Source organism: Microcaecilia unicolor, chromosome 3, assembly GCF_901765095.1.
Source record: "Microcaecilia unicolor chromosome 3, aMicUni1.1, whole genome shotgun sequence".
In the NCBI taxonomy this organism is placed as follows: Eukaryota; Metazoa; Chordata; class Amphibia; order Gymnophiona; family Siphonopidae; genus Microcaecilia; species Microcaecilia unicolor.
In genome coordinates, this window is record NC_044033.1 from 7,803,282 (window position 1) to 7,817,456 (window position 14,175).

The 14,175-nt window shown below is 47.1% G+C and overlaps 1 protein-coding gene across 2 annotated transcripts in view; it reads left to right on the forward strand.

The window, feature by feature from the left end:
• TMEM63B (transmembrane protein 63B) overlaps positions 1–14,175 on the forward strand; it is a 216,587-nt gene that overhangs the window by 82,855 nt on the left and 119,557 nt on the right. For both annotated transcript variants that reach the window (XM_030195745.1, XM_030195743.1), the window contains exon 3: positions 13,629–13,708. In XM_030195745.1, coding sequence (XP_030051605.1) covers positions 13,629–13,708 — 80 coding nt within the window. The remainder of the gene's footprint in view (positions 1–13,628; positions 13,709–14,175) is intronic.

A 14,175-nucleotide genomic window follows, 5' to 3' on the forward strand; every position in this document is an offset into this window, starting at 1 on the left:
GCTGCCTGGATGTCTCAACGCCACCTGAAATTAAATATGACCAAAACCGAGCTTCTCATTTTCCCCCCCCAAACCCACCTCCCCGCTCCCCCCGTTTTCTATTTCTGTTGATGGCTCTCTCATTCTCCCTGTCTCCTCAGCTCGAAACCTTGGGGTCATCTTTGACTCTTCTCTCTCCTTCTCTGCTCATATCCAGCAGACCACCAAGACCTGTCGTTTCTTTCTTTACAACATCCGTAAAATCCGCCCCTTTCTTTCCGAGCACTCTACCAAAACCCTCATCCACACCCTTGTCACCTCTCGTTTAGACTACTGCAATCTGCTTCTTGCTGGCCTCCCACTTAGTCACCTCTCCCCTCTCCAGTCGGTTCAAAACTCTGCTGCCCGTCTCATCTTCCGCCAGGGTCGCTTTACTCATACTACCCCTCTCCTCAAGACCCTTCACTGGCTCCCTATCCGTTTTCGCATCCTGTTCAAACTTCTTCTACTAACCTATAAATGTATTCACTCTGCTGCTCCCCAGTATCTCTCCACACTCGTCCTTCCCTACACCCCTTCCCGTGCACTCCGCTCCATGGATAAATCCTTCTTATCTGTTCCCTTCTCCACTACTGCCAACTCCAGATTTCGCGCCTTCTGTCTCGCTACGCCTGGAATAAACTTCCTGAGCCCCTACGTCTTGCCCCATCCTTGGCCACCTTTAAATCTAGACTGAAAGCCCACTTCTTTAACATTGCTTTTGACTCGTAACCACTTGTAACCACTCGCCTCCACCTACCCTCCTCTCTTCCTTCCCGTTCACATTAATTGATTTGATTTGCTTACTTTATTTATTTTTTTGTCTATTAGATTGTAAGCTCTTTGAGCAGGGACTGTGTTTCTTCTATGTTTGTGCAGCGCTGCGTATGCCTTGTAGCGCTATAGAAATGCTAAATAGTAGTAGTAGTAGTAATCTTATTGAGCAATGGGACGGTAGTTACTTTTATCTGATATGGATTTTGAAAGATCTTTAAGTTTGGCTCTTACAATGGCTAATTTCCAAGCTGCTAAGACAATTCCCAATGAGAGAGAGGATGAAATCATATGATGAATAAAAGGGCCGAGTTCTATATTAGTTTGTCTTGTTGGGCAGACTGGATGGACCATACTGGTCTTTATCTGCTGCCATCTACTATGTTACTGTGATAGCTGCTGCCTTGTAGTCATTCATCATGTTGCTGGTTTCTTTTGTGATTACCTTCAAGCTTGATGTCTCTAATTATCTTTCTTTTCTCGTGATATATCTTAAGTATGAAAGTCAGTCTTATCATGTGAGCTTCAAAGGAAAGCTTAAGTTTCATCTCCTACAATTCCACGTATTAGAAAAAAGGGAAAAAAGACTAAACGTCAGCCGGCGTGGCTAAACAGTAAGATAAAGGAAATCATTAGAGCCAAAAAACAATCCTTCAGAAAGTGGAGAAGAGAACCAACTGAAAGTAACAGGATAGATCATAAGGAATGCCAAGCCAAATGCAAAGCGGAGATAAGGAGGGCAAAAAAGGACTTTGAGAAGAAATTAGCGTTGGAAGCAAAAATACATAGTAAAAATTTTTTTAGATACATTAAAAGCAGGAAACCGGCCAAAGAGTCGGTTGGGCCGCTGGACGAAAATGGTGTTAAAGGGGCGATCAAGGAGGACAAAGCCGTAGCGGAGAAATTAAATGAATTCTTTGCTTTGGTCTTCACCGAGGAGGATTTGGGGGGGACACCGGTGCCGGAAAGAATATTTGAAGCGGGGGAGTCGGAGAAACTAAACAAATTCTCTGTAACCTTGGAGGATGTAATGGGTCAGTTCAGCAAGCTGAAGAGTAGTAAATCACCGGGACCTGATGGTATTCATCCCAGAGTATTAATAGAACTAAAAAATGAACTTGCGGAGCTACTGTTAGAAATATGCAATCTGTCCCTAAAATCGAGTGTAGTACCGGAAGACTGGAGGGTAGCCAATGTTACTCCGATTTTTAAGAAGGGTTCCAGAGGAGATCCGGGAAATTATAGACCGGTGAGTCTGACGTCGGTGCCGGGCAAGATGGTGGAGGTTATTATTAAGAATAAAATTGCAGAGCATATACAAAAACATGGACTGATGAGACAAAGTCAGCACGGATTTAGTGAAGGGAAGTCTTGCCTCACCAATCTAATGCATTTTTTTGAGGGGGTAAGCAAACATGTGGACAATGGGGAGCCGGTTGATATTGTATATCTGGATTTTCAGAAGGCGTTTGACAAAGTGCCGCACGAAAGACTCCTGAAGAAATTGCAGAGTCATGGAATCGGAGGTAGGGTATTATTATGGATTAAGAACTGGTTGAAAGATAGGAAGCAGAGAGTAGGATTGCGTGGCCAGTATTCTCAGTGGAGGAGGGTAGTTAGTGGGATCCCGCAGGGGTCTGTGCTGGGTCCGTTGCTTTTTAATGTATTTATAAATGACCTAGAGATGGGAATAACTAGTGAGGTAATTAAATTCGCCGATGACACAAAATTATTCAGGGTCGTCAAGTCGCAGGAGGAATGTGAACGATTACAGGAGGACCTTGCGAGACTGGGAGAATGGGCGTGCAAGTGGCAGATGAAGTTCAATGTTGACAAGTGCAAAGTGATGCATGTGGGTAAGAGGAACCCGAATTATAGCTACGTCTTGCAAGGTTCCGCGTTAGGAGTTACGGATCAAGAAAGGGATCTGGGTGTCGTCGTCGATGATACGCTGAAACCTTCTGCTCAGTGTGCTGCTGCGGCTAGGAAAGCGAATAGAATGTTGGGTGTTATTAGGAAGGGTATGGAGTCCAGGTGTGCGGATGTTATAATGCCGTTGTATCGCTCCATGGTGCGACCGCACCTGGAGTATTGTGTTCAGTACTGGTCTCCGTATCTCAAAAAAGATATAGTAGAATTGGAAAAGGTACAGCGAAGGGCGACGAAAATGATAGTGGGGATGGGACGACTTTCCTATGAAGAGAGGCTGAGAAGGCTAGGGCTTTTTAGCTTGGAGAAGAGACGGCTGAGGGGAGATATGATAGAAGTGTATAAAATAATGAGTGGAATGGATCGGGTGGATGTGAAGCGACTGTTCACGCTATCCAAAAATACTAGGACTAGAGGGCATGAGTTGAAGCTACAGTGTGGTAAATTTAAAACGAATCGGAGAAAATTTTTCTTCACCCAACGTGTAATTAGACTCTGGAATTCGTTGCCGGAGAACGTGGTACGGGCGGTTAGCTTGACGGAGTTTAAAAAGGGGTTAGATAGATTCCTAAAGGACAAGTCCATAGACCGCTATTAAATGGACTTGGAAAAATTCCGCATTTTTAGGTATAACTTGTCTGGAATGTTTTTACGTTTGGGGAGCGTGCCAGGTGCCCTTGACCTGGATTGGCCACTGTCGGTGACAGGATGCTGGGCTAGATGGACCTTTGGTCTTTCCCAGTATGGCACTACTTATGTACTTATGTACTTATTTTGTTCTTCAGGCAGTCCGTGGTATATACAGTATTCTTTTCCAGCCCCATAATTCAGAAGCATCAATTTCCTTCCTGTCTCGTTTCTTCATTGTCCAATTTTCACATCCACATGACATTACTAAGAATATCATAGCTTGGACAAGTCAAATCTTTGCATGCAGTGATACATCTCTGAACTTGAAAATCTTGTCAAGGTCTTTTATAGTTGTTTGATTCCTTGTTGTTTCATTGGTTATTGGAAGTTCTCCACTATTTCTGTTACTTCTTCATTTAGGATAAAATTATTTATTTTACCAGTTGCCAGGATCTTTGTTTTCTTCATGTCAAGGTGCAAGCCCGTTTTAACTGTACTTACATATGGAAGCCAGAATTTATTTTAAAGAGTACTGTTTGGTCTTCAAGATAATCCAATGGATTGATCCACCTTACACATCAGGTTTGATTTAAAATTTTATATTCAAGATATGGCACACAAAAGAAATTGAAATTGGCATTTCCTACGTGTAAGGGCATAAAATCTCTGAATCTTTTCCGCTAATTTTTCTTAGCAAGCAGCAACGCTGTGGTAATACATTACCTTTACATGAGTTTGAGGCAATTAACTCTGCTGCTTTTCATATTTTTATTAAGACCATCTTGTTTAAGAAATATGTGCTTTCCTTGTCATCAAGCAGATGAAGCCATTACATATGGGTTGTGTCCATCAACCAGCAGGGGGAGATAGAGAGCACTCAACTTTTCACAGTGCCTCATGGCCAGCCAGCTCCACTGCCTCTTCAGTATTCTCTATCTCCCCAAGCAGGGTGGCTGCAGCTTCTTCGAGCTCCATCAAAAATCTGCTTGGGGGTGGCTCCTGGCTTGCCATTTGTTAGCCGGGGTGTTAGAGGCTATAGCAGCTTCACTTTGAAGGCACATAGGTCAGCCCTTTCCCTGCCTTACCCGTGCCCCAGTGGATGTGGACATATTAGCTTGCTTTTCCCTGTCCTTTCCCACTCAGTGGATGCAGTCACATTGGTTCGCCTATCCCTGCCTTTCCCACTTATCTGAGCCTCCGGAGTGTTTTTATTTACCTCTTTTGCATCTGCTTTCCTCACAGCGTTTAAAAAATAAATAAATAAAGTCGCATCGCGCTTTAGCACAGCGATCTTGGAAAAGAGGTTTTTTCCTTGAGATTCTTCTGCAGGACCGGAGCTGTGATACTCGGTCTACTGAGGTAAGAGTGTTTTCTGACTCCTCCGGGGTGGGCCCGCGATCGGGACATTTTTGGAGTGAACTGCCATTTTTGAATTTTACCGCCATTTTCGTCAATGGCTGCGGAGACTGTAAAGCGCTGTTCTAAATGTGGCAAGCGCAAATCAGCAGCGGGGCTCTGTAATTCGTGCTGTACAGATGGTAGAGCCGGCCTGAGCATGGCGAGCGGCAATCTTTTGCGCTCTGAGCTGGCAGCGGACACCATTTTGGATTTTCCACATGGCGCGGCCTCCGTTGCGACGGAGAGCCCTGAATCCGGGGGGGGGGGGGGGGGGGGTTCCACTGAGTGAGGCTAATAATAGAGCTGATAGCCCTGGGCAGGATCCGGGCGGTCAAGGAGCGGTTTTCTCCCCTGATTTTGTTTTAATGCTGCATAGGGCGTACATGCTTAAAAGAGCTCTTCCACAGGGATCTTCGGACCCTCTGCCTGCCCCCCCCTCTCCCCCCGGTGGATCCTGGCCTTTTGGAGTTGGCTTTGTCTGTTTCTTATCCTCCTCAAAAACGCAGAAGGGCTAATTCCCCTTCTGAGTGTGGCCCACTCCCCTTTTCCCCCCCCCCCCCCCGTGGTCGGGCTATGAGGATTCTGAGGGGTCTGGCAGAACTTCTTGGGCTGAGGAGCCAGAGTCGGGTGCAGAATTGCCACAGGAGCTTGATGATCCGTCTGCGGTGAGGATTTTCCATCGCGAGGAGCTGCCAGCGCTTATTTCAGATGCCTTACAAGCCCTCTCGATTGAAGATCCTGGGAGTGGCACAGCCTCCTCTGTTAATCCAAGGATGGGTAGTACCAGAAAGCCTGCTCGAGCCTTTCCTTTGCATGACACCATCCAAGAGCTTATTTCGGCTCAATGGGCTGACCCCGAGGGACCTTTGAAGGTTGCCAGGGCTATGGGGCAATTATACCCTCTGAGTGAGGAACATTTGGCTCGCTTTGCAATGCCTAAAGTGGATGCTCTGGTCACGGCTGTGACAAAGAGAACTACCCTCCCTGTTGAAGGAGGTGTTGCCCTGAAGGATATTCAAGACCGCAGGCTTGATTCAGCTCTGAAGCGGTCCTTTGATTTGGCAGGTCTCACTGTTCGGGTGTCTGCATGCAGTTGTTAAGCTGCTAGAGCCTGCCTGACTTGGTTACAGTAGGCAGTGGAACAGCCCGGTGATGGAGCGGAGACCTTATCTGAAGTGGCTCCGCGGATGGAGTCGGCCTTGTCCTTTTTGGTTGACGTCCTTTATGATATGGTCAGAGCTTCGGCTAAACAAATGGCTGTAGCAGTGGCGGCTCGCCGCACTCTTTGGCTACGACATTGGGCGGCGGACATGGCTTCTACGCAAAGGTTGGTGAAGTTGCCCTTTCAAGGCCTTTTCCTGTTTGGTGAGGAGCTGGAAAACATTGTTAAAGGCCTGGGGATTCCAAACCTCAGCGCTTGCCCGAAGATAGGCCGAAGCCTTCCTCTAAGGGTCAGGCGGTCCGCTCCTCTTACAGACCTCGCTTCCGTGAAGCTAGAAGGTACCGTCCGGGGCGTTCTGCTGGGTTCACTTCGCGTGCCCGCTTTCAGCAGAGAAACTCCTTTCGCTCGGACAAATGTTCCGCAGCTGCCGGTTCAAGGCCTGGAGTTCAGGTGCGACCCTCTCAATGATGGTGCGCTGGCCCCCTCCTCGTTTCCTGTCATCGGAGGAAGACTTTCCCTCTTTTTTGAGGAGTGGGCCAAAATCTCCGCAGATCAGTGGGTTTTGGACCTGATCAGAGACGGATACCGAATAGAATTCGATGCCCTGGTGAGAGACGTGTTTGTGGAGTCCCGATGCAGTTCTGCCGCCAAACGGGCGGCGGTAGAGGAGACTTTGCACAGTCTGTGCCGGATAGGGGTTGTGACCCCGGTGCCTCCCGCCGAAAAAAGTCTAGGCCGCTACTCCATTTACTTTGTGGTGCCACGAAAAGGCGGGTCTTTTCGCCCGATCTTGGACTTAAAAGAGGTAAACAAGTCCTTAAGAGTGCGGCATTTTCACATGGAAACCCTGCGCTCCGTCATTGCGGCGGTACAGCCAGGAGAGTTTCTCACGTCTCTGGACCTGAAAGAAGCTTACTTGCACATACCAATTTTTTTTTTTTTTTGTTACATTTGTACCCCGCGCTTTCCCACTCATGGCAGGCTCAATGCGGTAGGCAATGGAGGGTTAAGTGACTTGCCCAGAGTCACAAGGAGCTGCCTGTGCCAGGAATCGAACTCACTTCCTCAGTTCCCCAGGACCAAAGTCCACCACCCTAACCACTAGGCCACTCCTTCAATCACATACCAATTTGGCTCCCGCACCAGAAGTTTCTGCGGTTTGCGGTGTTGGGAAAACATTTCCAGTTTCGGGCCTTGCCTTTTGGCCTCGCCACAGCTCCCTGAACCTTCTCCAAGGTAATGGTGGTAGTAGCTGCCTTTCTCAGGCGAGAGGGTATCCGGGTTCACCCGTACCTAGAAGACTGGCTCATCAGAGCAGAGTCAGAAAAAGAGAGTCATCTCGCTACAGCCAGAGTGGTTTCAGTCCTTCAATCTCTGGGCTGGGCTGTCAATATGGCCAAAAGTTACCTGACCCCCTCGCAATCTCTAGAATATTTGGGGGCCAGGTTCGACACAGCCTCGGGCTATGTGTTTCTAACCGAGCAAAGGCGGCACAAGCTTCAGAATCAGGTCCATCTGCTCCTCAGGATGCCCCACCCGCGAGCTTGGGACATTGGCCAGCTGTTGGGATCGATGACGGCCACCTTGGAAGTGGTGCCATGGGCGAGAGCGCACCTGAGACCTCTACAGTATTCTCTACTTCAACGATGGTCTCCAGTATCTCAGGATTATCAGTGCAGACTTTCTTGGCTCCCTGCGGCCCGCCTCAGTATGGAGTGGTGGCTCTCGGACAGCATGTTGCGGGGGGGAATGCCGCTGGAGCTCCCCGATTGGTGCCTAGTGGTGACAGATGCCGGCCTGAAGGACTGGGCGCACATTGCCAGGGGAAGCATGCCCAGGGTCTGTGGACGCCCGACGAGTTGGAGTGGTCTATCAACCGCCTGGAGTTGAAAGCGGTGTTTCTGGCTCTTCTGGCCTTTCAAGTGACCCTGGAAGGATTGGCTGTCCGAGTGATGTCGGACAACACGACAGCAGTGGCCTACATAAATCGACAAGGCGACACTCAGTGCAGAGCTCTAGCCGCGCAGGCCGAACAAATTTGCCACTGGGCCGACCTGCATCTACAGTCCCTGTCAGCAGCTCACATTGCAGGTCAGAGCAACGTGCAAGCCGACTATCTAAGCAGGCATCAGATCGATCCAGCGGAGTGGGAACTAGCAGACGATGTATTCCTGCAGATATGTGCCAAATGGGGCAAGCCAGTGATGGATCTTATGGCGACCAGTTCCAATGCCAAAGTCCCGTGCTTCTTCAGCAGACGGAGGGATCCTCGCTTTGCCGGTTTGGATGCCTTGGCTCAACCCTAGCCCCTGGGCTTGCTGTATGTCTTCCCTCCGTGGCCCTTGATAGAGCGAGTGCTCCTGTGGATTCGGCTGCATCCAGGAGAAGTGGTGCTCATCGCCCTGGATTGGCCCAGGAGGCCTTGGTATGCGGACCCCCGACAGATGCTGTTGGAGGCTCCCTTTCCGTTACCTCTGGTTTTGCACCTGTTGTCACAGGGTCCGGTGGCCATGGAGGACGCCTGCCGCTTTGGTCTTATGGCATGGCGATTGAGAGGGCGCAATTGAGAGATAAAGGCTACTCAAATAAGGTAATTTCCACTCTCCTGCAGGCCCGTAAGCGCTCCACTTCCGTGGCTTATGCCAGGATTTGGCGCCAGTTTGAAGTCTGGTGTGTTTCAAGAGCTCTTTCTTTGCGGGCTCTTGTCTCGCCGATTCTGGACTTTTTGCAGGATTAGGTATAACTTGTCTGGAATGTTTTTACGTTTGGGGAGCGTGCCAGGTGCCCTTGACCTGGATTGGCCACTGTCGGTGACAGGATGCTGGGCTAGATGGACCTTTGGTCTTTCCCAGTATGGCACTACTTATGTACTTATGTACTTATACAAAGGCTTGGCCTATAATTCCCTGATGGTACAAGTGGCAGCATTGGCCTCCCTACGTGGCAAGGTTGAAGGCGTGTCCTTAGCTGCTCATCCAGATGTGGCACAGTTTTTTAGAGGGGTGCTTCGGCTCCGTCCTCCCGTGCGGGCACCTTGTCCAGTTTGGAACCTGGGGGTTAGTATTGAAGGCCCTTCAGGGGGCTCCCTTTGAACCGCTTCGGCGTGCTTCAGAGAAAGATTTGACACTGAAGGCCGTCTTTTTAGTGGCCATTACCTCGGCGAGACGGGTGTCAGAGCTCCAGGCGCTGTCCTGTAGAGACCCTTTTCTGCAATTCTCAGAGTCAGGGGTCACAGTTCGGACCGTGCCTTCCTTCATGCCTAAGGTGGTTTCAGCGTTTCACCTAAACCAGCCTGTTTTTCTTCCCTCCTTTGTTGAGGAGGAGTTTCCAGATTTATTTCGGCAGTTGCACCTTTTGGATGTGCGCAGGACTCTGTTGCAGTATCTGTGAATTACAAATTCTTTCAGGACCTCTGATCATCTTTTTGTGCTGTTTGCAGGTCCTCGCAGAGGGTCTTCAGCGTCTAAAGCCACTATTGCCCGTTGGCTCAAAGAAGCTATCTTTTCAGCATATCTGCTGTCTGGCCGGGCTCCGCCTGAAGCCTTTAAGGCACATTCCACAAGAGCGATTTCCTCTTCCTGGGCGGAAACTGGAGCACTATCTCTTCATGAGATTTGCAACATGGGCTTCTAAGCTCTCTTTTGCCCGACATTACAGGCTGGATGTGGCTGCCAGGAAGGATGCGCGTTTTGGAGCACAGATGCTAGCGCGTGGTGTGACTTGTTCCCACCCTATTTAGGGATTGCTTTGTTACATCCCATACGTAATGGCTTCATCTGCTTGATGACAAGGAAGGGAAAATTAGGTTCTTACCATGATAGTTTTCTTTCCTTTAGTCATAGCAGATGAAGCCATGAGCCCTCCCTGTATGATTGTCTGTATTGCAGTGATTCTGATTTTAGGTGCTGTTCTTGTTTCCTGAAGTTATATTCCTTCCTTGGGGAGTCGGAAAACAGTCTTCAGGATTCTTGTTACAGTTATAGGAGGATGAGTTCATTCCCTCCAGTTCATGTTTTGGAAGGATGAGTATATTCCCTCCAGGAGGATGCAAGTATTCCCTCCGTTTATAAAGTGGAGGACGAGTTTATTCCCTCCAGGAGGATGAGTTCATTCCCTCCTTTTTTGGAGTTTATGCCCTTGTTAAGGGGCCATCGTTCGCTGTGAGGAAAGTTCATGTTATTCTCATTGCGGTTTGCTATACTGCTTTGAAAGCTTCAAATACTGAAGAGGCAGTGGAGCTGGCTGGCCATGAGGCACTGTGAAAAGTTGAGTGCTCTCTATCTCCCCCTGCTGGTTGATGGACACAACCCATACGTAATGGCTTCATCTGCTATGACTAAAGGAAAGAAAATTATCATGGTAAGAACCTAATTTTCCCTTTAGTATATTAACAGTACATCTGGTAGATTTAACAACCTCCCCTTTCATTGCAATTTTATATAAACCATTTGTTCTGCCCTTCCACTGATCCTCAGAGGTCTGTAGATCACTTTTGCATACATGGAAGGGTCAGTAGGGCCCATACCCCATTCACAGAACTCATTGGACAATTGTCTGTAGTAGTAACAGTTAATCTGTCTGAACCATTAGAGTTGAAATTTTATTCCCTAGATTAGATTACAGACAGCTGTTCTCATAGCCTCCAGACAACTCTTCCTGTTTATCTTTCCTCTGTATAGCCTCCTACCTCCATTCCTTGTTTTCCCTGTTACATGTAGGGTTACCTTATGAGATCCTCATTTCGTATTTTTCAGTATTACTCATTTGTCAGTGTCATGGTTTGATTTGATTTATTATACTTGATATTCTGCTTTAGATAAGCAAATGCATCAAAGTGGATTACAATACAAAGATTTAAAACTCGGTATTGATATTTTAAGAAACATCAAGCATGCACAAATAAAATTAGCGAAATAATAATCTTTTACCTCAAGGTTCAGCTATCTCAGAAAAGGAACTTGTTTCAATTTCTTCCTAACCCCGAGGAAATTACTTTTCTCCTGGACTTCTAAGGAAATGCATTCCACTGCTCTCTCCCTAGCACAGACTCCTCTGAATATCTCACCTAGTTCCTCTCCTAGACAGATACATGCCATCATTAGAGTATTATCTTTTATTGTTCCATATATAGTCCTACTGCTTCAAAACCTTTTTTTTTTTTTTTTTAAATCACCACCACAGCTGTCTTCCCTGGTCTAAGCACCATTCGCTTTCCTGGGCGTTCCTACCCCTCAGCAGCAGTACAGCCAGGGAGCCGGTGTCAATTCTGCAAGCAGGCAGGAATCAGGCATTGTTTTTCTTTCTCTATAATATCAGCAAAATTCGCCCTTTCCTTTCTGAGCACACTACCAGAACCCTCATCCACGCTGTTATCACCTCTCACTTAGACTATTGCAACTTGCTTCTCACAGGTCTCCCACTTAGCCATCTCTCTCCTCTTCAATCTGTTCAAAATTCTGCTGCATGACTAATATTCCGCCAGTGTTATTATGCTCATATTAGCCCTCTCCTCAAGTCATTTCACTGGCTTCCTATCCGTTTCCGCATGCAGTTCAAACTCCTCTTATGACCTATAAGTGCATTCACTCTGCAGCTCCTCAATACCTCTCCACTCTCATCTCTCCCTACATTCCTCCCAGGGAACTCCGTTCACTGGGTAAATCTCTCTTATCTGCACCCTTCTCCTCCACCGCTAACTCCAGACTCTGTTCCTTTTATCTTGCTGCACCATATGCCTGGAATAGACTTCCTGAGCTGGTACGTCAAGCTCCATCTCTGACCGTCTTCAAATCTAAGCTAAAAGCCCACCTTTTTGATGCTGCTTTTAACTCCTAACCCTTGTTCACTTGTTCAGAACCCTTATTTTATCATCTGCACTTTAATATTCCCGTATCCCTTATTTGTCCTGTTTGTCTGTCCTAATTAGATTGTAAGCTCTGTTGAGCAAGGACTGTCTCTTCATGTTCAAGTGTACAGTGCTGCATACGTCTAGTAGTGCTATAGAAATAAGTAGTAGTAAATCTCCCCGGACATGAGGATTCCCTGCAAGGAGAGGGACACAGAGCGGGCAGGACCCATGGAGCAACAAGAAGAGGAGGGAGGGAAGCAAGGGAGAGTGAGGCGAAGGAGAGAGCGAATAAAGGGCTGTGTGCGTGCACGCTTGGCAAACCGGGGCTGTAGAGATGCCGCAGCTCTCAGCCAGCCAGGTAGCTGCAGCCGAGGCTAGAATTTCGACGGTCTGAACACCCCTGAAACTTGCCCTGTGGATCAGAAATCCTTTCAGCAGGCAGTGAGCCCTGCAGCCGGGAGGTCAGGATTCTGATTGAAGTTATGCGGACAGCAGTACTGACGGCTCCTGACCTTTCGTAAAAACTTCCCCATACGCAAGGCTTCTGTGCTTTGCTGAGAAATGGCTGTGCGTTGCTCGGAATGCACATTTGAATACTGCTGGGCTCATTAGCATGCATTTGCATGCGATTCTCATTGGCTGCCTCATTGGTAAAGAGCCCGCAGAACCCCTTTGTGCATCGCCCGCTGGATTCCCTGCTTGCTAAACTGACTTGAACCGATCAGAAATGCAGGTTGCTGGCCTGGTAAGTTTTGTGCATCGGGCTGTTATTTCTCTGTGGTCTGAAGTACAAAACTTGCTTAGCATGGCCTTGCAGAAAAATACAGGTTCCTGAACTGTAACTCACATTGAGCTCAGGATTAGAGAGATGGATAATCAAAACTAAAATTAAAATCCAGGTAATAGCTCAGGGATTCCTGCTGCCTACATCTGTGGAACTGGTGTATGGATCTTACTGCAGTGGTAGTCTGGGAGTGTAAATTCTGCAGCACTTGACATTCCCATCACATTGATATGTGCATCGACTCTAGCCCTGGCCCATATCCAGAACTTAAATCTTGTGGTTTATCTCCTGCTTCAGGTCCCGTGCTTGTTTTTTTTAAATTTGGTGATTTGCTTCTGATAAAACATCTCAAATGTGAAGTACAGTCATAAATTGACAATAATAATATAGTGCAAGCAGTACAGAAGCCAATGACTTAAATGTACAAATATAAATTAATCATAATACGGTTTGTATTTCTGCACATGCTCAGGCTCATAAACGCTGTGATTGATTTACTGTTATTTCTGTACAACTCCTAGACATATACACTGTATATGTACATTCAGAGGAGAGATGATCCCTGCTGAGTGGACTTTACACAGTGCAAGGCTGGAAAACACAGAGAGGTGTTGTGGATCACAGGGGGAAGGATGGTGACAGTGAGGGGCGATGAGACATGAACACATGAGAGAATTAGGAAGTTTAGAGCCCAGTATTCCAAAAAGCTAAGCTTCTAATTTGCACCCTATTTTCAGCCACACTTATGAGCATAAATTATCAGTTGACAATTAATCTTAATTTAGGAGTTTAAAAGTTATGCTTCTAAATGTAGGACTCCCATCCATTTGCCTAGATTTATGAGCCTAATGCGGACAGTCAGTGCCAGGCTCATGACCGTTTTACCACTTCTGCCCCAGTTTCCACCTACGTTTTATGCTCCTAAATGTACAAGTTTAGTGAAATTATGCACTGAGCCCTAGTAAATTTTCAGAGAGGCCAACTTAGGAGCAGAACTCTCAAAGTTAGGTGCACAAATTCTTTGAATATTATTGGGCCTTTACTTTCTTACAGGAATGCTTTGTTTTGCTTTTCATGTTCTGCAGGCCCTGCTCTTTGTATTTTCCATTTTGCGTAAAGTAGCTTGGGACTATGGCCGCTTGGCACTGGTGACAGATGCTGAAAGGTAAGAGAACTGTTCCCATTCCAGGTGGTATTGCTTTCTTTCTCCAGCAGCTGCTCGCCTCACCATGCTTGTGGCCCGTAGCCTGTGGATCTGAATTAAGCGTACTGTATAGATATTTTGTTTATTAATAGTAATTTTTATTTTTGTTTATATTATGTAATTTAATGCCTGTGTGTCATTTTTTTGTGGATCACTTTGAGGGTCGTCTACGAGGCAATTAATAAATCAATACAAATAAATTAAATCTCTGCTAAGATGTTTCTCTTCCAGTCAAAGTGTGCCTGCCTCAGCATGTCCCTTGAACATAGGGTAATGCAGATACACTTGGTAAGTCCTCTCCGTAGGCTGCCCAGCTGGAATGTATTTTCTTCAGCCAGCGAGGTGCCTGGGTGTCCTTCCCTCTCTGCTGATGTCAGTGCTCTCCTCAGTTCATTGTTTTTCCACACTGTATAGGGTAAGGGTAATGA